Source organism: Manis javanica, chromosome 6 (genome assembly GCF_040802235.1).
Source record: "Manis javanica isolate MJ-LG chromosome 6, MJ_LKY, whole genome shotgun sequence".
In the NCBI taxonomy this organism is placed as follows: domain Eukaryota; kingdom Metazoa; phylum Chordata; class Mammalia; order Pholidota; family Manidae; genus Manis; species Manis javanica.
Window position 1 is genome coordinate 94,404,271 of NC_133161.1, and position 23,877 is coordinate 94,428,147.

The 23,877-nt window shown below is 37.9% G+C and overlaps 1 protein-coding gene across 9 annotated transcripts in view; it reads left to right on the forward strand.

The window, feature by feature from the left end:
• The window catches only part of SUGCT (succinyl-CoA:glutarate-CoA transferase), a 777,770-nt gene that overhangs the window by 293,170 nt on the left and 460,723 nt on the right, over positions 1 to 23,877 (forward strand). For all 9 annotated transcript variants that reach the window (XR_012132408.1, XM_073239072.1, XM_073239068.1 and 6 more), the window contains exon 10: positions 21,484 to 21,555. Coding sequence is in view for 8 of the 9 variants with exons in the window: in XM_073239072.1 (XP_073095173.1) it covers positions 21,484 to 21,555 (72 nt within the window). In the remaining variant the exon portion in view is untranslated. The remainder of the gene's footprint in view (positions 1 to 21,483; positions 21,556 to 23,877) is intronic.

Here is a 23,877-nt window from a genome sequence, read left to right on the forward strand (position 1 = left end):
TATCACCACTCCCTTTTGTGTCTTATTTCTTCTAGGTTCAATTTCCTTCTTTCTAAAGCATATTCTTTAGAAATTGGTGAGGATATGATAGTGATAAACTATACCAGATTTTATTAGTCTGAAAATAACTTTGTTTCCAGATCATTATTTAAGAATATTTTAGTTAGGTATAAAATTCTCTGTTGACAGTTAATATGTCAGTTATATATATTTATCACCTGACCCCTATTATTACTATTGAGTTTTCTGCTACCAGTCTAAATGACATTCTTTACAGGTATTCTGTCCTTACTGTTTGGATGATTTTAAGTTTTGTCTTTGGTATTCTTCAGTTTTACTATGCTTTATCTAGTTGTACATTTCTTTTTACTATCTTACTTGGGATTCTTTGTATTTAAGAAATTCATCAATTCTGATATTTCTCAGGTATCATCTTTTTATAACATTCATCCCATTCTCTCCAATATAACTTCAATCATATATTTAAATTTTAACCTTGTTATCTCTTAATATCACTTTTATATTTTTGATGTCTTTTTTTTGCTGATTTCTAGTCCATTAAAAAAATTATATTCCAGGGAACAATTCTCCTTTCAGCTTTCTGCTAAGCTCTGTAACCTACCCATTGTTTTAAATTTCAGTTTTTTCTTTCAAAAGGTATATCTTCTTTTTAAACGTACTTTTGCTTTAGAGTAACGTACTTTTCTTATATGTTTGACTCTACCCCTCATTTTAAAAAACATTTTAGCCATGCTTGGTTTATATTCTATGTCTGAAAACACCATTATTTAAAGATCCTGTGATTCTTAATTCTGCTTTATATTGTTTCTGCCAATTCCTGCTTATGGTAGCTTATTTTCTTGTATGTTGTATAATGTTAGATTGTGGGCTCAAATAGTGCAGATCCAATCAATTTAGGTTGACGGTGTCCAAGTATGATTTGTATTTGCTTCGTGTATAGCAAACTAAGCCACTGGAGAGTGGGGACAAAATTTTTTGCTTGTTTTTTGGCTTTTGCTATCCAGACTATATGGATAAATTTGAACTTTAGGGAAATATCTTTAAATAAAATCCATGATTAGGATTATTCAGTGGAGTTTTCTTTTCTCCCAGCTTTTCTCATGAGTGGTTATTTATCATTTTCACTGATAGAATATCACTTCGTTTTCTTGCTTTATGAGGGTGTTCTGACTTGTCATGGTCCTGGCTAAGATGGTAGTTAATTAGTCCAGTTTTGATTACCAACTTTGAAGAATTTAGTGCAAGAGTTTGGAAGCGGGTCAGTGTTACCAAGAAAATTCCTACAGCAATCATGGTTGAATCTCTGGGAGTGAATGGGGTCACAGAGCCAAAGGATAAGTTGAAGAAAGAGATGTCAGTGAGAAAAGCTCAGGAAATCCTACAGAGTAGGAGGAATTGGAATTGGAAGGAGTACAATTGCATAGTTTCTTCCTAGTGGAAGAAGAGAGGGTGGCTGTTGGTGGTCAAGGAGATCATGAACGATGAAGACTTTGAGAAAAAGATAGTGTGATTAATATGTCATTTTGAGAGAGTGGGGTGCAAGCATGGAAAGAAGCAATGAGTGAGTGGGAGGGAAATGGAAGCAGTGGGGGATTCCTATCTGAAAAGCAAAATAGTTTATTATATGTAATTAGAAGATTAAAAACTGAATTTTAATCTAGCAGTATTTGGAGAGAAGTTTGTGAAGAATCTGTTTAGTCTTTGCAAAAGTCATTTTCTGCTCAGAACACCTGATTAATAAGATTTCATAGCCTTTAAAAGACTACTGTATTGAATAATTAGTTACCATACTTAAAAAAAAACTGAACTTAATTGGGTAAAATAAGTTACAGTATTTTTCTTTTGGCATTTAGCCAAAAGCCTTATTTAGGGACTTGTATAGAATCGCAGATATAGTTTATCCTTTTGGGGGATAATATTAAATCACACTTTAAATAAATCAGTTAATTTGTGAAACTAACACTGAGGAAAATGAAAGCTCATACTCTGTAGATGCTTCCGGATGTCAGCAGGGTCCTTGCTCCTGCATAGATCTGACAGATTGCCTGGCCCTTTTCAAACTGTTCTGTGGAACACTCTTCTGGGAGAAATTAATTGGTATGCTTACAAAAAAGGGTTTCATGATCAAACTAATTTGGGAAACTTCTATTTTAAAATTCTAGGCCTCTTTTGGAGATTCATAAATTCACTAGTACATTAAGGGTTTTGAAAAGTACAGTTAAAAAATGTTGAATTTGCACTTCTAAAACTTACTTGAGTGAAGAAATGAAAAGGTTTGTATGTGTGTGATGCTGAGAGAGAAGAAGAGAGGGAAGATTGTTTTTAACACTATGAAACAATGTTCCCTGGAACTAGTTTGGGAAAATCCAGTTTAAAATATCTTGTTAAAAATCATTTTCAAGTAAATAGAAGGTCTTCCTATACGTCAGGTCCTGTGCTGGGCAATAGACAATGAGTCCATAAATGCAGACCCAGCCTTCTAGTTTAATGTTCTTCACACTCCATTAGGCAAGAGAACTCCAGTCATATATTGACCTTGAATTTACGTCATATAGCCCAGCTTAGAAAATCTATAATTAGATCTTTTTGTGTTTCTAACAAAAAGAAAAGTAGTTGAACTAACTCTGATAAATATGGATGGGTGTGGATGAGGGGGAGGTTATTGTAAGGCTATGGAGATTTTGCAGAAACAGAAGTATAGCTCAGTTTCATGAGAATCAGGATGCCATCAAGCATGAGGCAGCTGCTTAGTCCATATCTATTTCTTCTGTGTAGTCTGGTCTTTTGTCTCAGTTTTAGTCTTTCTGAGGCTCTTAGCACAGCCAATATGGCCATCACAGCTCCACCTCCACTTGACCTTTTGAATTCTCGAGCTGATGTAATTGATTCCTGCCTAGTGAATCTGTTGGCTGGCTTGGAGTGGTATCCACAATGTTCTAGTCAAACAGGGATGAGGAATGGTCAGTCATATGATGTATAGAGCTGCTTCTTCAAGGGAGTTTAGGGTGGAGTGGCAATTAAACATATTTAATGTAGTTGGGGTGAAGAATTATAGTGTTTGAGGAGACAGGCAATGACAAATTATTTCCAGCACATTCTGTTATTATGCATAAAAATTCTTAACTAGTTCCCACCTTCCTTTACAAGCATGAATCCCAGAGGAACTAAAATAAAACAATTATTCAAACAGATAAAGAAACTCAAAAAATAAAGCAATCTCCTGCTACCCTTGACCTTTTAGCTAATATGACCTTTAATTTTGGCAGAGAGACATAGAAATACCAAATGTCTTCTCTTAATTGGTTATGGAGACCAGGAAGAATTATTGCTTTCTTCATTTTCTGACCTACTGGAAGGACTTACTGAAAATTCTTTTCAGGTTGTTTTGGAAGAACGCTTCTAATGACTCTGCTGTTAAGTTACTTTGGAAAGGACAGTTCCCTAGTTGGTCTAAATTTTGATGCAAAAGAACCTTGCATAACACTCCCATGGCCTCAGTCATGGTTTATGTACCTATGTGAATCCAACTCGTGGGTCACCAATGATTGCAAAAGTAATGTACGGAATACTATTCAGAGCACATCTTGTTTTTTCTTGTGAGTGTTTCATAAAATGGCAATGATTAAGCAATGTTTTGAGACCTCAATCCAATAGTAATTCAGCATGACTCTCTCTATTGAACAAACTTGGGTTCATTTTTCCCCACTTCTTACAGCCACACACAGAAAGGTCTACTAATGTTTCCATTACTGATTCAGGCTTGACTCAGATTTATGTATTCAGATTCAAGAGGACTTGAGACAAGAAGTAGTTAATCCATGCTTAATTCAGGCAATTTTGCTTTTTGATAATTAGTTTCCCAAAGAGAGAATTTGTTGATCATTTAGCCTTCAAGGTTTTTGGCTTCCAATATAGTTCTTTCTTGCTATACAGTAGCAATTCTTCATTCTGGTATTTACCTTAATTTCACATGCATGTCAGATGGCCTGTATTGGGCTCCTATGTCCTGATCACCCAGAAGAAGGAGTGAGTCCTTTAAAGAGTCAGCCCGACCCTGGAATATAGCAATCTCATCAAGGGCCAACCGGTGTTTGCAGCCTATCACCTTTTTCATCACATTCCATAGTTAGCAATATCTATAAATATTTAAGATGGAACCTTCCCCTATGTTTTTTCTTGACCCTGGGGTTGACTTGATTTAGATACGTGGTTATTCCACAAGGGCCACATTTCACCTGCTACTGTGAGTTAGCAGGGCCTTCCCATAGGTGCATTCTCCACTGCATAAGTTGACTAGCCATTGGTGCTTCCGATGGGGCTAGGCCCAAAGATATTCTGAGAATTTGTGTACTTTTGAATCCAAACCTCTGAACAGGAATCCATTTTATATTTGGATGGAAAATAAATTTTACTTGGTAGGGGCTATCTAGGGTGTTTGCTGGAAAGAATACTAAGACTGATCCTATATGCTTCAATACAGTTGCCAGAGTTACCCAGAAACATCTGCCACGGATCCTGGAATGGTTGTGATGATGGAATTGGTGGTTGGAGGTGGTGGCAGTATGAATGGATCCTTGATGGCTCTTCCCTGTATGTAGCAAGATGCTAGGAGATTTCTCATCATTTTACAGGATAACATTCTTTTCTCCTAACGCCATGACTGGTTAAGAAATCCTTGGCTCTGAGTATTTAAGGAGATAGAGGAAGAGATCTTTAAATTAAATGGCCTCTAAAAGTAGGAGAGCTATCTTGTGAATGGGCTAAATTTGGATCTTCCATGATAAGAAGAATGAGAAGTACTTAATTAGGGGGATTAAGTCCCTCATTGTTCCAACTACAGGACATAGCTGGAAGCCCTAATGGAATTATATTCTCCATTTCCTCTTAAGCTTATTTTACTGCCTTAAATTTAGGCAGTCATCTGTGAGGAAGGCAGTTTCTTGCGGAAATTGATTCCCAGTCTGTTTACTAGTCTCAGTGAGTCCTCATCTCTGGGCCCCTGATAGTCCCTCATCTCTTCTACTTCATGCTTCCTAGTTTTGCCACCAAGCCTTTTGTATAGTGTATTAACATTTCTTGAATTGCTTAGTTTGCTATGATTCAGAATTAAGACACTGGCCTTGATTTAACAAAATTTATTAAGCCCCTATATTGCCAGATATTGTCCTAGGTGCTAGGTGTAACTACAGTAGGCTTTACGTTCTTATCTGCTAGCCCGACTCCCATGTTTACCAGAGATCACTCTCATCACTTCATATACCTTTGTTCAAAAGCTTGGGTTTCTGCTTTTACCTATATTCTCTGAGCTTCTCGTCTAGTTAATTGCCTGGTTTTAGTCCCTCTATCCTTTGCCTTCCTTTTACAAATTCTGCATGTGGGAATTTGGAAGCATGTGTCTGAGCCTCATTCCTGTAAGTGGGTCCCTCCAGCATCTATCTATACATCTCAGGGGCCAACTGCCTTCTATAAGAGTTTTAAAAATTATTTTACCAAAATTTCTCATTCCATTTCCTACATATACCTCCAAAATTTCTCTTACTGAATGCTTTCCTGAACCATGCTTTTTCAAACTTCCCACACTCTGGGTTGAAATGCTGCTGTCAACTGAGCCTGTTCCCCAGTGCCTCTTCAGGTCTAGTGTCAGGGCATCCCCTAATCCCAGTCTTACTGTGTATGCTCTACGTTTTGTCATTGATAAGTCTTGAGATGTAATGGAATTGAAATATATTTGGAAAACATTATTGGCAATCTGCTCACTCTATAATTCACTTTAGAATATTCTTATTGTTATCTATAGTTAATATTCTTTTCTAGCTTGATTTTTTGCTTGCAGGTAAAATGTTGAAAAAAGTTCTGGTCTATGAATATTTTTAACTAGTCTGAGATCAATGCAGATTCATTTTCAGAAGTGATATTTTCATGTATGGTACATAACTAGTATGGAACTGTGATTGTTGTAACATGTTTGAAATAAAATGAAGAGCACTTGAAAAATGCTTGAAATAGTCAAAGAATTTTTACCTTGAAGTGCCCCTGAACAATCAGTATGGACTGTTGTCCAGAATTTTTTGGCTATCTTCCATTAAATAGTAGGTGCTTTTGGCAGCTTTTTCAAATAATCTGGCTTAAGATTCTTTATAATGCAATTAATTCAGGATCATCAAAACCAATTTCGGGCCTGTGCTTTCCAGGAAAAATATTATATTTCCATATCATTTTATATTATGTCCAGGATACATGATGACTGCCTTTTTGAATAATAGCAGGCCTTCCTCATAAAGGACTTCCTTTATAAGAAAAATAATACCATGGACAATTTATGAAGAATATAAAAAAATAAAGACAGTTTCCATTTCCTTCCTTACCCTTGCCTTCATAGCTTGTATCAAAAACTGAGTGATTAAAAAATCCTAGGAATGTTTGATTTGACTTGAGACTTACTTGATTTGAAGAACCTCAAGACTATTTTCGAATATTCAAACTTCCTATGGAATTAAACTTCCTGCTCTGGATGTGGGCTGGCAGGAAATTAGTACATAATACTGCCTTCCAGGGCTGCTCTAAAATTCAAGGCAAGGGCTTGTATTTGGAAATGGGTCCTCACAATGGGTTACTCCCTGTGAGAAAATGTGCAGACAAAGCCAGATAGGTAGTTGGTGAAATTAGGGACTCCCGGGCTCGTTTCCCACTTGTTGCACAGTTCCATCCTGTAGATGACACTCTTCTTGAGTTGTAAGCCGTTTGTGCCTCGTCGCCATCTGGCCCCGCCAGCTCCCGCACCAGAAGGTGAACTGCTCAGTGGTAGGAAATAGTGCTCTATATTTGTCACGATGTACCAGCACAGACCCAAAGGCAGTAACTGCTTGACATTCCAGAAAACATTCTCATGGCAGTGAGTTAAACTTCGGGGAATGTCTTTTTCCAGTGGATGATGAAGTCATTTAGCCATGGTTACCTTTTGTGGAAGAAAATGTTGTTAAAAATTAAGTAGCTCCAGGAAGCCTTTAAGTTCTGCTCTTGTTTTTGAAGAAGACGCACTACCAATTGTGCTTTATTTAGACTGGAGAAAATACTGATATATCAATAGGGTAGCTTAAGAGGTTGACACAGGAAGTTCCAGTTGATTTTTTTCCTTTTTCTATTTGTTCATCTGATATACTGAGTTGATGCAGACATTCCAGAGAGCCTTCTGCGGTTTTGTCTACCATCAGCTCAATAATTAAGATATCATCAAACTAGGTTAGCATGCGTGGAAGCCCAGAAAACTGAGCAGCTGGGAAGCAACAGAAACTTCTAAGAGCAGTGGGAATTCCAGGTTGACTCTCTTATTTCTCTGCTTCCGCGTCTCTTCAATATTCTCTGTATCTTACATCTTCAACCCCTCAGTCTTTTTGGTGTGGTCACATTTTACACCTGAAACTGCTCTAACTAGAGGAACAAAACTCAGGACCCCCAGATCCCTTTATCTTTACACGTCTTCCAATATGTTCATAAGTTGTGCAGTTGGGATGTTTCCTTGACCCATCCCTATTTTCTCAGTCTGAAAGACCTCTCCCTCCCCAGGAGTGGAGTTTATCATGACAGGAATGGGAAGAGAGCCATGCAGTTTCTGTGTGGTCTCCCTATCAGGGAAAGTTGTCATCTTTGAATAAGCATGACTCACAGTAAGAAGCATCTTTCCTCAGGAACAATGAGATCTGGTCTTCTAAGAAGAGAAGCTTGTTTTGGCCTGGTCCTTTTAAAGCTGTAGACATTTGCCCCTGCTGTCTCCCCAGTCATTTCACACAGAAGCAATTTTTTTCCTCCTCAGGCTTGAATTCCTTATAAGAGGCACACCCCAGCCATGGGTGTCTGGAACCCAGTGCCATGCCTTTGATTTTTGATTTGTGTTCTCCTTGTGACAGAACGCCTGCTAGCTTGTGTGTGTGCATAGTATATTGCAACTTAACTTTGCATGATACGAGGAGTGGGGAAATCAAGGGAATGAGGAGGAGAGAGAGGGAAGTGGTCTGCAGAGTGGATGGGGACCTTAGGAATCAGGAGCTAAGGGCTTAGACTACACTAGGGAGTTCCTTTTATGTAGAGCCCAGTTTATAATATTATTTAATAATAATGATATTCTTGAGTCCCTACTTTTTATCAGCAACTATACTATGTGCCTGACACTGTGGCTCTCACCTCATACTGAAACTGCCTCACTTTGATAATCACTAAATGAAGCATATTACATTCTGACCATCCATAGTCTCCCGTTCTTCCACCTTGCATATTCAGCTTTCTCGGGATTTTGGAGCCATTGACACTTCTACCTCTGCCCTATCTGTGACCTTCTCCTATCTTTACTATTTTCTTCCATATTCAGATAGTCCATGGCTCATTGCTCAATAACATTCTGGCTAATTTTCTAATTTTCCTACATCTGTATCTTTCTGTCATATCCATCTGACCAAACACTGGCAAATGCAAAGAGCCATTTATTTCACCTCTGTAACTGAGAGGTGATGGAGACTGTCACTCAACTGGGCTCTCAACACTTTAGTATTCTGGCTATGCTTGTGGTCACTTTGCTCACTTGCCTTCCACAGGGATGCTTCAGAACTTCTCCACCCTTTTCAGTCTCCCAGTCTCCCATCTCCCAACCCTACTCTCAGTTAATGGCCTGACCCTTATTTCACAAGAACGTAGAAGCACCCAGTGGGCTCATCCTGTGTCCTCATGTCCTCAGTCCATACCTTGTTCTTCCCCTTTGCAGCCGAGCTATCACACAGATGTTTTCATGTCCGTAACTGTTGCTTACTTAGTCCTTCATTTGCTCCAGACTGCACTTGTCTGCAGCGTGACGCCAGAACAGCATTTGCTGCAGCAGTGAAAGACCACCTTGGGGCGTTCTCCAGTCCTCGTCTTATGCTCTGTCTGACCCTCTTCTGCCTGGACTTCAAATGGAGGTGGCCTGCAGATTCACCCCTCGGCTCCCTTTTCTTTTCTACTTTACAGTCTGAACTCTCTTTCTCAATGACTTCATCTATGTATTGGCTTCAGTTACAGATTATGAACAAATGGATCCCAAGTTTCATCTATACTTCAGACTTTCATCTGATCCCAGGCTCTACTTATTTGGAATTTCCATTAGAGTATCTCAAAAGCTCCTCAGAAATCTAAATGTTATCCATGACAGCAGCCTTCAACTCTCCCCCATCACATTTAGGAGATTTCACCATCCAAATATTTCTTGAATCTATTTCCTTCCATGTCTGTTGTCAGGGTCCTGATGTAATACACTGTCATCTTTTTTGTTAATTATACTTTTAAAACTTCTTTGAGATAATTGTATATTCACATGTACTTTAAGAAATAATAGAGAAGATCCCGTGTGCCCTTTACCCAGTTTACTCCTTTGATAACACCTTGAAAAACTATAACATGATAAGACAAGCAGGATATTGACATCAATATAGGCAAGATATCAAACATTTTCATCTCCATGAGAATGCTTCCCGCTGTCCTTACTTTTAATAAAAAATTTTTTAGGATAGTTTTAGGTTCACACAAAAATTGAACAGAAGGTACAGATATTTGCCATATACACCACCCTGTACACATGCACAGCCTCCCCTATTATCAACATGGCCCCCCGAGTGTTACATTTGTTACAATTGACGAATCTACCCTGACACATTCTAATCATCCAAAATCCATTGTTTACATTAGTGTTTATACATGTTTTGTATATTCTAAGGGTTTGGACAAATGTGTGAATGACATTTATTCACCATTATAGTATCAAACAAAGCATTTTTACTGCCCTAAAAATCCTCTGTGCTCTGCCTAGTCATCCTACCCTCCCCCAACCCCTGATAACCACGGATTGTTTTACTGTATCCATAGTTGCCTTTTCTAGAATGTCATACAGTCAGGATCCTACAGTGTGTGGCCTTTGAGGACTGGCTTCTTTCACTTAGTACTATACATTTAAAGTTCCTCCATGTCTTTTCATGGCTAGATAGCTCCTTTCTTTTTAGTGCTGAATGATATTTTACTCTGTGGATGTGCCACAGCTTATGTATCCATTCACCTGTGAAAGGGTAGTGATTGGTCACTTGGCCACACCCTTAGTTTTCTTCTGACCATACTTTCTCATTTTTCATAATATGGATTAACTGAAAATTTTTCAAATCTTTAATTCCTGCTTCCTTTTTGCTTAACAATTCTATCTTTAAGTCATTTCTTTTTTCACATTTTACTATAAACAGAAGGAGCCAAGTCACACCTTTTTTTTTTTTTTTGCTTAGAAATAGCTTTAGCTAAATATCCAATTTCATCACTTGCAAGTTCTACTTCCACAAAACACAGAATATGAACACAGTTTAGACAAGTTCTTTGCCACTTTATAACAAGGATCACCTTTCCTCCAGTTTCCAATCATATTCCTCATTTCCATCTGAGACCTAATCCAAATGGCCTTTACTGTCCATATCTCTACTAATACTGTACTCAGGATTACTCAGGTATTTTCTAAGAAGATTAAGGTTTTCTCTATACTCTTTTCTTTGTGAGGTATCAACACAGTTGCCCTTAACAGTCTGATGATAGCAAGGTAGACTTTGTCTAGCATGTACCTCAGATCTCTTCCAGCCTCTACCTATTAACCTGTTTAAAGCTGCTTCCACATTTTTAGGCTTTTATTGCAACAGCACCACGCTTCTCAGTATCAATTTCTTTGTTTGGGCTACTGTAACAATACCATAGACTAGGGCGGCTTGAACAACAAGCCTTTATTGCTCACAATTCTCAAGGCTGGGAAGTCCAGATACCAAATTCAAGACTGGCAAATTTGGTATCTGGTGAGAACCTGCTTCCTGGTTTATGGATGGCTGTGTTCTTTGTCCTTATATCATTATATTAGGGTTAGGATTTCAACATGTGGAATTTGGAGGGACATAAATATTTAGTCTTCAGCACAATAATATTTTTTGAAAAAGTTCCTATTTGAAATCTATTTATTAAATAAACACTGTATCAATAATAACAGGGAATAAATAAGTACTTAAAGAACTTATAGTCTTACCTCCTTATAAATCTATTGGGTGATCTTTAGTCTAATTGTATTCTGATGGCTCAGCTGCTGTTCAGTCTTTACGTTCCTATGATCATTAATTAGCTATCTCTGTTTAAAATTTTTTTTTTGAGAGGACATCTCTCATATTTATTGATCAAATGGTTGTTAACAACAATAAAATTCTGTAAAGGGGACTCAATGCTCAATGCACAATCATTAATACACCCCAAGTCGAATTCTTGTCAGTCTCCAATCTTCTGAAGCATAACGAACAAGTCCTAACATGGTGAAGAAATTCTTACATAGTGAATAAGTTCTTACATGGTGAACAGTACAAGGGCAGTCATCACAGAAACTTTCAGTTTTGATCACGCATTATGAACTATAAACAATCAGGTCAAATATGATTATTCATTTGATTTTTATACTTGATTTATATGTGGATCCCACATTTCTCCCTTTATTATTATTATTATTTTTAATAAAATGCTGAAGTGGTAGGGAGATGCAAGATAAAGGTAGAAAATATAGCTTAGTGTTGTAAGAGAGCAAATGTAGATGATCAGGTGTGTGCCTGTAGACTATGTGTTAATCCAAGCTAGACAAGGGCAATAAAACATCCACGGATGCAGAAGATTTCTCTCAAAACCGGGGTTGGGGGGGTGAGGTTCTAAGCCTCACCTCTATTTATCCCCAATTTCTCACCTGATGGCCCCCCTGCGACTGTGCCTGTCTTAGGTTGTTCCTCCCTTGAGGAATCTTACCCGTCTCTGGCTAACCAATCATCTTCCGGGGCCATACAGGGAAATGTAAAGTTGGTAAGTGAGAGAGAGGCAATATTGTTTGAAAAGGTTAGCTATTTACTTCTTTGCAGATTTATGCCCTGTGGCTTCTATGCCCAGCATTTGTCTTGAGGTATCTTTACCACTTGGAAGAATTATGATACTCAGTAAATTCGATATGAGGCACGAATTCTATTTAAGGGTTGTAATTAGGAAGGAAGAAGAAAAGCTATAGGAGTAGCAGACGGAAGATAACATGGGAAGATTGATTATTTCTTTGACATATCTCCTTGTAGAGTAACTTAAGCATGTATAGGTTTTAAACTACTAATTAAATTGTGTACACACGTTAACATAATAGGAATACAGTTACATAACCAAAACAGATCTATAATTACCAGCCATCTCCAGTGAAACCAAGAAAACCAGTTAGGCACCCTAGGCATTTGTGAAAACTTATCTATGATATGATGGATATTGTCCAACTGAACTTGAACAATCTGAAAGAAATCAGACAAATTAAAACAACCCATTCCTGGGGACTGCTCACATCCCATATGTTCTTTTAATAGTAGATAGTCTGTAGTCGTAAGATTGTGGAGCGCTACAACTTGTACTTCTCCTAATTCTTGGTTGAGTTCCAACAGTATAGATCCAGTAAAATTTGTTGTTTTACTGTATGCACAGGCCAGCTTAGATATCTCCTTCTTCATTCCAATGGCAAGTCCAGGAACCAGTGGGATGAATGCAGCTACAACTGCAGCATTGACTGGATCTTTGTTGAGGTATTTTGGTCATCATCTTCTGGTATGACTCTTCCACAGAGTGCTGATGTTGGAAGTTCTTCTTCATATCGTATCTTAGTTCATTTTCTGGGTAGCCAAATTAGGCTTTGATCCTCTGTATAAACACAAACAGACCCTTTGCCCACACTTTGATATGCCCTTTATGCCATTGTGTAGGACTCATTGGAGGTCACCACACAGGAACTACTTTTTTTTTTTTATTTTTAAGAGAAAGGAATATTATCAGAAAAATGTACCTCCATAGCCGATCATCGGACACTCTTTAAGTGATCAAAATTAAGGATATTTAAAGCATGCATTAATCGTTGATTTACAGTTAGTTTTACCCTATCAGAGAGTAATCCCCCTTTTCTTTCTTTCTTTCTTTTTTTGTTATCATTAATCTACACTTACATGAAGAATTTTATGTTTACTAGGCTCTCCCCTATACCAGGTCCCCCCTTTAAACCACTTTACAGTCACTGTCCATCACCATAGCAAAATGTTATAGACTCACTAGTCTTCTCTGTGTTGTACAGCTCTCCCCTTACTCCCTCCCCCCCATTATGCATGCTAATCTTAATACCCCTCTTCTTCTTTCCCCCCCTTTATCCCTCCCTACCCACACATCCTCCCCAGTCCCTTTCCCTTTAGTATCTGTTAGTCCATTCTTGGGTTCTGTGATTCTGCTGCTGTTTTTTTCTTCAGTTTTTCCTTTGTTCTTATACTCCACAGATGAGTGAAATCATTTGGTATTTCTCTTTCTCTGCTTGGCTTACTTCACTGAGCATAATACCCTCCAGCTCCATCCATGTTGCTCCAAATGGTAGGATTTGCCCTCTTCTTATGGCTGAGTAGTATTCCATTGTGCATATGTACCACATCTTCTTTATCCATTCATCTACCGATGGACATTTAGGTTGCTTCCAGTTGTCGGCTATTGTAAATAGTGCTGCGATAAACATAGGGGTGCATCTGTCTTTCTCAAACTTGATTGCTGCGTTCTTAGGGTAAATTCCTAGGAGTGGAATTCCTGAGTCAAATGGTAAGTCTGTATTGAGCATTTTGATGAACCTCCATACTGCTTTCCACAATGGTTGAACTAATTTACATCCCCACCAGCAGTGTAGGAGGGTTCCCCTTTCTCCACAGCCTCGCCAACATTTGTTGTTGTTTGTCTTTTGTATAGCAGCCATCCTTACTGGTGTGAGGTGATACCTCATTGTAGTTTTAATTTACATTTCTCTGATAATTAGCGATGTGGAGCATCTTTTCATGTGTCTGTTGGCCATCTGTATTTCTTCTTTAGAGAACTGTCTGTTCAGTTCCCCTGCCCATTTTTTAACTGGATTATTTGTTTTTTGTTTGTTGAGGCGTGTGAGCTTTTTATATATTTTGGACATCAAGCCTTTATCGGATCTGTCATTTCCAAATATATTCTCCCATACTATAGGGTTCCTTTTTGATCTATTGATGGTATCTTTTGCTGTACAGAAGCTTTTCAGCTTAATATAAGTCCCACTTGTTCATTTTTGCTGTTGTTTTCCTTTCCTGGGAGATGTGTTCAAGAAGAGGTCACTCATGTTTATGTCTAAAAGGTTTTTGCCTATGTTTTTTCCTAAGAGTTTTATGGTTTCATGATTTACATTCAAGTCTTTGATCCATTTTGAATTTACTTTTGTATATGGGGTTAGACAATGGTCCAGTTTCATTCTCCTACATGTAGCTGTCCAGTTTTGCCAGCACCATCTGTTAAAGAGACTGTCATTTTGCCATTGTACGTCCATGGCTCCTTTATCAAATATTAATTGACCACATATGTTTGGGTTGATTTCTGGAGTCTCTAATCTGTTCCACTGGTCTGTGGCTCTGTTCTTGTGCCAGTACCAAATTGTCTTGATTACTATGGCTTTGTAGTAGAGCTTGAAGTTGGGGAGTGAGATCCCCCTACTTTATTCTTCTTTTTCAGGATTGCTTTGGCTATTCGGGGTCTTTGGTGTTTCCATATGAATTTTTGAATTATTTGTTCCAATTCATTGAAGAATGTTGCTGGTAATTTGATAGGGATTGCATCAAATCTTTATATTGCTTTGGGCAGGATGGCCATTTTGACGATATTAATTCTTCCTAGCCATGAGCATGGGATGAGTTTCCATTTATTAGTGTCCCCTTTAATTTCTCTTAAGAGTGACTTGTAGTTTTCAAAGTATAAGTCTTTCACTTCTTTGGTTAGGTTTATTCCTAGGTATTTTATTCTTTTTGATGCAATGGTGAATGGAATTGTTTTCCTGATTTCCCTTTCTATTTATTCATTGTTAGTGTATAGGAAAGCTACAGATTTCTGTGTGTTAATTTTGTATCCTGCAACTTTGCTGTATTCCGATATCAGTTCTAGTAGTTTTGGAGTGGAGTCTTTAGGGTTTTTTATGTACAGTATCATATCATCTGCAAATAGTGACAGTTTAACTTCTTCTTTACCAATCTGGATTCCTTGTATTTCTTTGTTTTGTCTGATTGCCGTGGCTAGGACCTCCAGTACTATGTTAAATAACAGTGGGGAGAGTGGGCATCCCTGTCTGGTTCCCGATCTCAGAGGAAATGCTTTCAGCTTCTCGCTGTTCAGTATAATGCTGGCTGTGGGTTTATCATATAAGGCCTTTATTATGTTGAGGTACTTGCCCTTTATTGCCATTTTGCTGAGAGTTTTTATGATGAATGGATGTTGAATTTTGTCAAATGCTTTTTCAGCATCTATGGAAATGATCATGTGGTTTTTGTCTTTCTTTTTGTTGATGTGGTGGATGATGTTGATGGATTTTCGAATGTTGTACCATCCTTGCATCCCTGGGATGAATCCCACTTGGTCATGGTTATGATCCTTTTGATATATTTTTGAATTCGGTTTCTCATATTTTATTGAGTATTTTTGCATCTACATTCATCAGGGATATTGGTCTGTAATTTTCTTTTTTGGTGGGGTCTTTGCCTGGTTTTGGTATTAGGATGATGTTGGCTTCGTAGAATGATTTTGGTAGTATTCCCTCCTCTTCTATTTTTTGGAACACTTTAAGGGGAATGGGTATTATGTCTTCCTTGTGTGTCTGATGAAATTCCAAGGTAAATCTGTCCGGCCCGGGAGTTTTGTTCTTGGGTAGCTTTTTGATTAGCATTTCAATTTCTTTGCTTGTAATTGGTTTGTTTAACTTTTGTGTTTCTTCCTTGGTCAGTCTTGGAAGGTTGTATTTTTCTAGGAAGTTGTCCATTTCTTCTAGGTTTTCCAGCTTGTTGGCATATAGGTTTTCATAGTAGTCTTTAATAATTCTTTGTATTTCTGTGGAGTCTGTCATGATTTTTCCGTTCTCATTTCTGATTCTGTTGATTTGTGTTGATTCTCTTTTTCTCTTGATAAGTTTGGCTAGAGGCTTATCAATTTTGTTTATTTTCTCAAAGAACCAGCTCTTGTTTTCATTGATTTTTGCTATTGTTTTATTCTTCTCAATTTTGTTTATTTCTTCTCTGATCTTTATTATGTCCCTCCTTCACCTGACTTTAGGCCTCATTTGTTCTTCTTTTTCCAGTTTTGATAATTGTGATGTTAGACTATTCATTTGTGATTGTTCTTCCTTCTTCAAGTGTGCCTGGATCGCTATATACTTTCCTCTTAGGACTGCTTTTGCTGCGTCTCACAGAAGTTGGGGCTTTGTGTTGTTGTTGTCATTTGTTTCTATGTATTCCTTGATCTCTATTTTGATTTGTTTATTGATCCATTGATTATTTAGGAGCATGTTGTTATGTCTCCATGTGTTTGTGAGCCTTTTTGTTTTCTTTATGGAATTTATTTCTAGTTTTATGCCTTTGGGGTCTGAAAAATTGGTTGGTAGGATTTCAATATTTTGGAATTTACTGAGGCTCTTTTTGTGGGCTAGAATGTGGTATATTCTGGAGAGTATTCCATGTGCACTTGAGAAGAATGTATATCCTGTTGCTTTTGGATGTAGAGTTCTATAGATGTCTATTAGGTCCATCTGCTCTACTGTGTTGTTCAGTGCCTTTGTGTCCTTACTTATTTTCTGCCCGGTGGATCTATCCTTTTGGGTGAGTGGTACGTTGAAGTCTCCTAAAATGAATGCATTGCTGTCTATTCCCCCCTTTAGTTCTATTAGTATTTGTTTAACATATGCTGGTGCTCCTGTATTGGGTGCATATATATTTAGAATGGTTATATCCTCTTGTTGGACTTAGCCCTTTATCATTATGTAGTGTCCTTCTTTATGTCTTGTTACTTTCTTTGTTTTGAAGTCTATTTTGTCTGATATTATTAGTGAAACCCCTGCTTTCTTCTTGCTGTTGTTTGCCGGAAATATGCTTTTCCATCCCTTGACTTTTAGTCTGTGCATGTCTTTGGGTTTGAGGTGAGTTTCTTGTAAGCAGCATATGGATGGATCTTGCTTTTTTATCCATTCTATTACTCTGTATCTTTTGATTGGTGCATTCAGTCCATTTACATTTAGGGTGACTATTGAGAGATATGTACTTATTGCCATAGTAGGCTTTAAATTCATGGTTACCAAAGGTTCAAGGTTAGCCTCTTTAGTATCTTACTGCCTAAATTAGCTCGCTTATTGAGCTGTTATATACACTGTCTGGAGATTCTTTTCTTCTCTCCCTTCTTATTCCTTCTCCTCCTTTCTTCATATGTTGTGTATTTTTTTCTGTGCTCTTTTTAGGAGTGCTCCCATCTAGAGCAGTCCCTGTAACATGCCCTGTAGTGGTGGTTTGTGGGAAGCAAATTCCCTCAGCTTTTGCTTGTCTGGGAATTGTTTAATCCTGCCATCATATTTAAATGATATTCGTGCTGGATACAGTATCCTTGGTTTAAGGCACTTCTGTTTCATTGTATTAAATATATCCTGCCATTCTCTTCTGGCTTGTAGGGTTTCTGTCAGGAAGTGTGATGATAGCCTGATGGGTTATCCTTTATAGGTGACCTTTTTCTCTCTAGGTGCCTTTAAAACTCTTTCCTTGTCCTTGATCTTTGCCATTTTAATCATTTTAATTATTATGTGTCTTGGTGTTGTCCTCCTTGGATCCTTTCTGTTGGGGGTTCTGTGTATTTCTGTGGTCTGTTCTATTATTTCCTCCCCCAGTTTGGGGAAGTTTTCAGCAATTATTTCTTCCATGATACTTTCCGTCCCTTTTCCTCTCTCTTCTTCTTCTGGTACCCCTATAATATTGATATTGTTCCTTTTGGATTGGTCACACAGTTCTCTTAGTATTGTTTCGTTCCTGGAGATATTTTTATATCTCTCTATGTCAGCTTCTATACGTTCCTGTTCTCTAGTTTCTATTCCTTCAATGGCCTCTTGCATCTTATCCATTCTGCTTATAAATCCTTCCAGGGTTTGTTTCACTTCTGTAATCTCCTTCCTGGCATTTGTGATCTCCCTCTGGACTTCATTCCATTGCTGTTGCATTTTTCTCTGCATCTCCGTTAGCATGTTCATAATTTTTATTTTGAATTCTTTTTCAGGAAGACTGGTTAGGTCTGTCTCCTCAGGTGTTGACTCTGTGATCTTTGTCTGCCTGTAGTTTTGCGTTTTCATGGTGATAGAGATAGTTTGCAGAGCTGGTACGAGTGACGGCTTGAAGAGCTTCCCTTCTTGTTGGTTTGTGGCCTTTCTCTCCTGGGAGAACAGTGACTTCTAGTGGCTTGTGCTGGGCAGCTGTGCGCAGACAGGGCTTCTGCTACCTGCCCAGCTACTATGGAGTTTATCTCTACTGTTGCTTTGGGCGTTGCCTGGCTCGGGCTTCTGCTCCAAAATGGTGGAGCCCGGTTGGAGGGGGAGTGACTGGGTGGCTATTTATCTCTGTAAGGGGTCTCCGTGCTCCCTGCTGCCCAGGTGGTTAGAGTGCCCAGAAATCCCCAGATTCCCTGCCTGTGGACTGAGTGTCCTGCCCTGCCCTATTAAGATTTCCAAAAATCACTTGCCAAACCAAAACAACAACAACAACAAAATTAAATAAATAATTTTAAAAAAAGAAAAACACACGATTTTCTTTGTCCTCAGCTGCTGACCTTAGGCATCCGTTCACCGGTCTTGGTGCCCTGTTTCCCTAGTATCCAGGACCCCATGCATGCACTGTGTCTGTGCTCTGGTCCGGATGGCTGGGGCTGGGTGTTCAGCAGTCCTGGGCTCCCTCTCCCTCCCTGCTCTGACTCCTCTTCTCCCGCCGGGTGTTTGGGGGAGGGGCGCTTGGGTCCGGCTGGGCCTGGGCTTGTATCTTACCCCCTTTGCGAGGCGCTGGGTTCTTGCAGGTGTGGATGTGGTCTGGATGTTGTCCTGTGTTCTCTGGTCTCTGTTCTAGGAAGAGTTGTCTTTGTTATGTTTTCATAGGTATATGTGGTTTTGGGAGATTTCCGCTGCTCTACTCACGCCGCCATCTTGGCTCCGCCTGTTTACAATTTTTAAAATTGCATATTAGTAAAGATATATTTCATGGTATGGTTCTGGCTTAAGGAAGAATCAGGCTTTTCTTAATTAGAGGAAATGAGCACCCCTAAAAATGTAAACTTACTTAACATGTCACTGACCAGATATTTTGAAAACTTTTCTTCCCATTATACTTGGGAACATACGTCATTACTTCACATTACTTATCCACTCTCCATATCTCCCTTCCCCTGCAAAAAAGTAAGCAAAGAAACAGCTGGTGCACCTTTATACTTAGCAGTGGTTTGCTGAGACATTACTCTTTGTCTCTCATCATAACTTAGTTGCAGATTCCCATTTGGTGGTTTGAGAAACACTAATGCATTCTGTATAACATTATCTCTGTTTCTGCCTTGTGTGAGAGGGAAAATAAGTGTTTAAATAGTTCATGTGATATCTTCTTAGTAGCATTCATTACTAAGTTGAACAAAAATGTAAGTAGAATAAACCCTATTACAGTGTTTTGCTGGAGATCCATTTCAGCCACACTTCTGCTATATAGGAGCAATAATGTGAGTGATTCACTAATACTTTACAACCATTTATGAATTGCCAGCAGTCTTAAGATATCATGTTAGTCCTAGTCTGAAAAATAAAACATACAGGCTACCAGTTCCAGTCTACCAGTACTGTACAATGGAACTTTTCAAGGATGATGGAGATGTTGTCTATCTGCGCCGTTAATAGGACAGCTACTTGTCTGATGAACACAGCTATTGAATGCTTGATGTGCAGCTGGCGTGTCTGTGGAACTGAACTTTTACTTTAATTTCTCTCAATAACAGCTCTATTGAGATCTTATAACTCACATACCATTAATTTCCCTATTTAAAATAGTATACAATTCAGTGGTTTTTAGTGTATTCATAGAGTTGTCCAGCCATTAACACAATCAATTTTGGAACATTTTTATCACCCCAACAAGAAACCTGGTAGTAATTGTTAGTAGGCAGCCTGAGGCCGCTCGTCTTTCTGCCTCCAGGGATTTGCCTATGTTGGGTATTTCATGTAAATGCATGTTACATGCCATAATATGTAGTCTTTCATGACTGGCTAATTTTAGTTTATTTAAATTTAATAGCCACATATGGCTAGTGGCTACCATAAGAAGCAAGTGACGTGAAAGACCAAATATAGATGCTCAGAGAGATTGGAGATGAACCTAGATTGACCTCAAGATAAGACAGGCTCCTCAACGAGGGGATGTTTAACAGTACCAAATCATAATGAGGTCAAGAAAGAACAGTTCAGTGTAGTGATAATCAGGCTGAGAATCCTGATGACAAGGGACATTGGAATGTGGTGGTTAGTGAATAACTGTAGGTAGGTGGAACTTTTATATCATTTAGAGATGTAGGAAAATTTCAAGATAGCTTGAGAGGAGTGCCAGCATTGATGGAAATTTTGTGCTATTAATATTTTTAATGTAGGCGTGAGCCTATATGTGGGCATAAGAATAGGCTCCAGTGGAAATGAAGAGATTAAAGGTGGTTGAGCAGGGTCCTGAAGGATGTGAGAGGAGGGGACCAAGGTCACTACACTGGAAAAAGTCCTGCCAAGTAAGACAGAAGTCATTTTTCTCAAGAGGCAGGAGTAAGGGAGGAAGGCATAGGTGAAGATACAGAGTAGTTTTGTGTAGAAAGGAAGGAAACTAAAGGAACTCATTTATTTAAGGCAAGTGGGAATGAGGCCTTCTGAGGGTAAAGTCTGGTTTCTCCGCCCCGCGCTGGGATCAGATGTGCAGAAGGGAGTGCTGAAACGTTCTCCAGCAGGCCTAGGACTCTGGGAGGTGTATCAGTTACTTTTCCATCTGTTGCTGTCCAAATAAATGTGTCTTCTAAAAGAAAAAGACATTTTCAGGTACATGAAGCCACATGTGGTCCAGAGATCCAGATGTGTCAATTTTTACTTACTAAAAAGTGAAAATTGCTCAAAAGTTTACATCTATTCTTACACTTTGTTAAAAACAATGTGCTCTCTTGCTCTTTTCCCTAAAAGGAAAAATGGAAACGAAATTTGGGGAAATTCAACATTAACCCATGTTATAATAATACAGAATTTCATGTTATGACTTATAATCAAGCATGAGTATTTTCATTTTTTAAGACCACTCCCCTCTTCCCCTGATCTTATAACAGTTAGTGGAAGAGCCAGGAAGTGCTTTGAAAATCCCAAATGAAAACAACTAGGCAAATATAAGAGAAAAATATACTAATTAACTGATATTTAATTAATAACATTGCTTTAGCTCAAGCTTTCTATACAGAAGCTTTGGAAATTAAAGTCAACTTTTGTAGTATTCTCACAATGTAAAATTATATGTTTATGTATGTATTTATTTATTTCAGGCTTTTAAAACCAAGGATGGCTATCTTGTAGTTGGAGCAGGAAATAACCAACAGTTTGCTACTGTGTGCAAGGTAATCTGTAATCACTGGGATGTATGGATGGTATATGCAACAACTTATTTTGTACAAAGCCAGAAATTTCAATTTTGCCTAGAACAATGTTATTTAAGTCTCTAATCAACTCAAAACTCCTTGTGTTAGCCCCTAAAAAATGCCATTTTCTTAGTTACAAGTGCTATTGACAGGCTCTGAATTAGTACTCTGACTGCCTTATTTTTTGAGGTTTCTGGCTATATCTTCAAGTGAAGATTCAGAGTAGGCTTAATTAAACTAAAACATGACCTGTCTCCAGTCCACACAAAAAGGAAAAGAAAAATAATAATTTTAAAGAGGTTTCTAACACCAGGATATCTTTCTCTCTTCCTCTTTCTTTCTATTCTATTCTTTTTTTTTTTCTAACAACATGAGATCAGTTAGGCCTAAATATGGTTAATCTGCTTCTAAGTTTATTGTATTTACCACTAGAAAATTAAAACAAATTTAAATTAGCCTGTGTTTAATGAGTTCCTTTTTGAAAGATTGAATAAATTTAAAGTTTTAGCAATTAAGTTTATATTAAAAATGTTGTTCCTGCATCCATTCATGATAAAAGCTCTTAACAAAATGGGTGTAAAGGGAATGTACCCCAACATAATAAAGGCCATATATGACAAACCCACAGCTAACATCACACTCAATGGCAAAAAACTGAAAGCTTTTCCTTTAAGGTAAGGAACAAGACAAGGATGCCCACTCTCACCACTTTCATTCAACATAGTACTGGAGGTCCTAGCCTTGACAGTCAGAAAAGATAAAGAGATAAAAGGCATCCAAGTTGGTAAGGAAGAAGTTAAACTGTCACTATTTGCAGATGACATGATACTATATAAAACCTTAAAGACTCCACCAAAAAGCTATTACAAGTAATAACTGGATTCAGCAAAGTTGCAGGACACAAAATCAATATACAGAAATCTGTTGCATTCCTACATACCAATAATGAACTAGCAGGAAAAGAAAGCAGGACAACAATTCTATTTATAACTGCATCAAAAAGAATAAACTACCTAGGAATAAATGTAACCAAGGAGGGGAAAGACTTATATTCTGAAAACTGTAAGACACTCATGAAAGAAATTAAAGAAGACAGAAATAAATGGAAATATACCCCATGTTTATGGGTAGGGAGAACTAATATTGTCAAAACGGCCACACTGACCCAAGCAATTTACAGATTAAATGCAATCCCTATCAAAATACCAATGGCATTTTTCACTTAAGTAGAGCAATAATCATAAAATTCATATGGAACCATAAAGATACCAAAAAGCCAATGCCATCCTGAGAAAGAAGAACAAAGCTATGGGTATTATGCTACCTGACTTCAAGCTATAGTAATCAAAACAGTATGGTACTGGCACAAGAACAGACCCATAGATCAATGGAACAGAATGGGGCCCAGATATAAACCTATGCATATATGGCCAATTAATATATGATAAGGGAACCATATAATATACAGTGGAAAAAAGACAGCCTCTTCAATAACTGGTGTTGGGAAAACTGGACAGCTATACATAAGAGAATGAAACTGAATTACTGTCTAACTCCATATACAAAAGTAAACTCAAAATGGTTCAAAGACTTAAATGTAAGACATGAAACCATAAAACTCTTAGAAGAAGAAGTCTCTTGAACAGCTTTTTTCTGGACACATATCCCTTGGTAAGGGAAACAAAAATAAAAAATGAACAAATGGGACTACATCAGATTAAGAAGCTTCTGTACAGCCAAGGACACTATCAGCAGAACAAAAAGGCATCCTACAATATGGGAGGATATATTCATAAATGATTTATCTGATAAAGGGTTAACATCCAAAGTGTATAAAGAATGCATATGTCTCAACACCAAGAAAACAAATAACCTGATTAGAAAAATGGACAGAGAACATGAACATTTTTTCCAAAGAAGACACACAGATGGCCAACAGGCACATGAAAAGATACTAATTATCAGGGAAATGTAAATCTTAAAACCACAGTGAGATATCACCTCATACCAGTTAGAATGGCTACTGTCCAAAAGACAGGAAATAAGTGTTGGTGAGGATGTGGTGGGAATGTAAATTGGTGCAACCACTGTGGAAAGCAGTATGGAGGTGCCTCTAAAAACTAAAATTAGAAATGCCGTATGACCCAGTAATTCCACTTATAGGAATTTACCCAAAGAAAACAAAATCCCTGATCTGAAAACATAATATGCACTCCTATTTATCACATTATATACAGTAGCCAAGTTATGGAAGCATCAATAGATGAATGGATAAAGAAGATGTGGTATGTATGCACAATG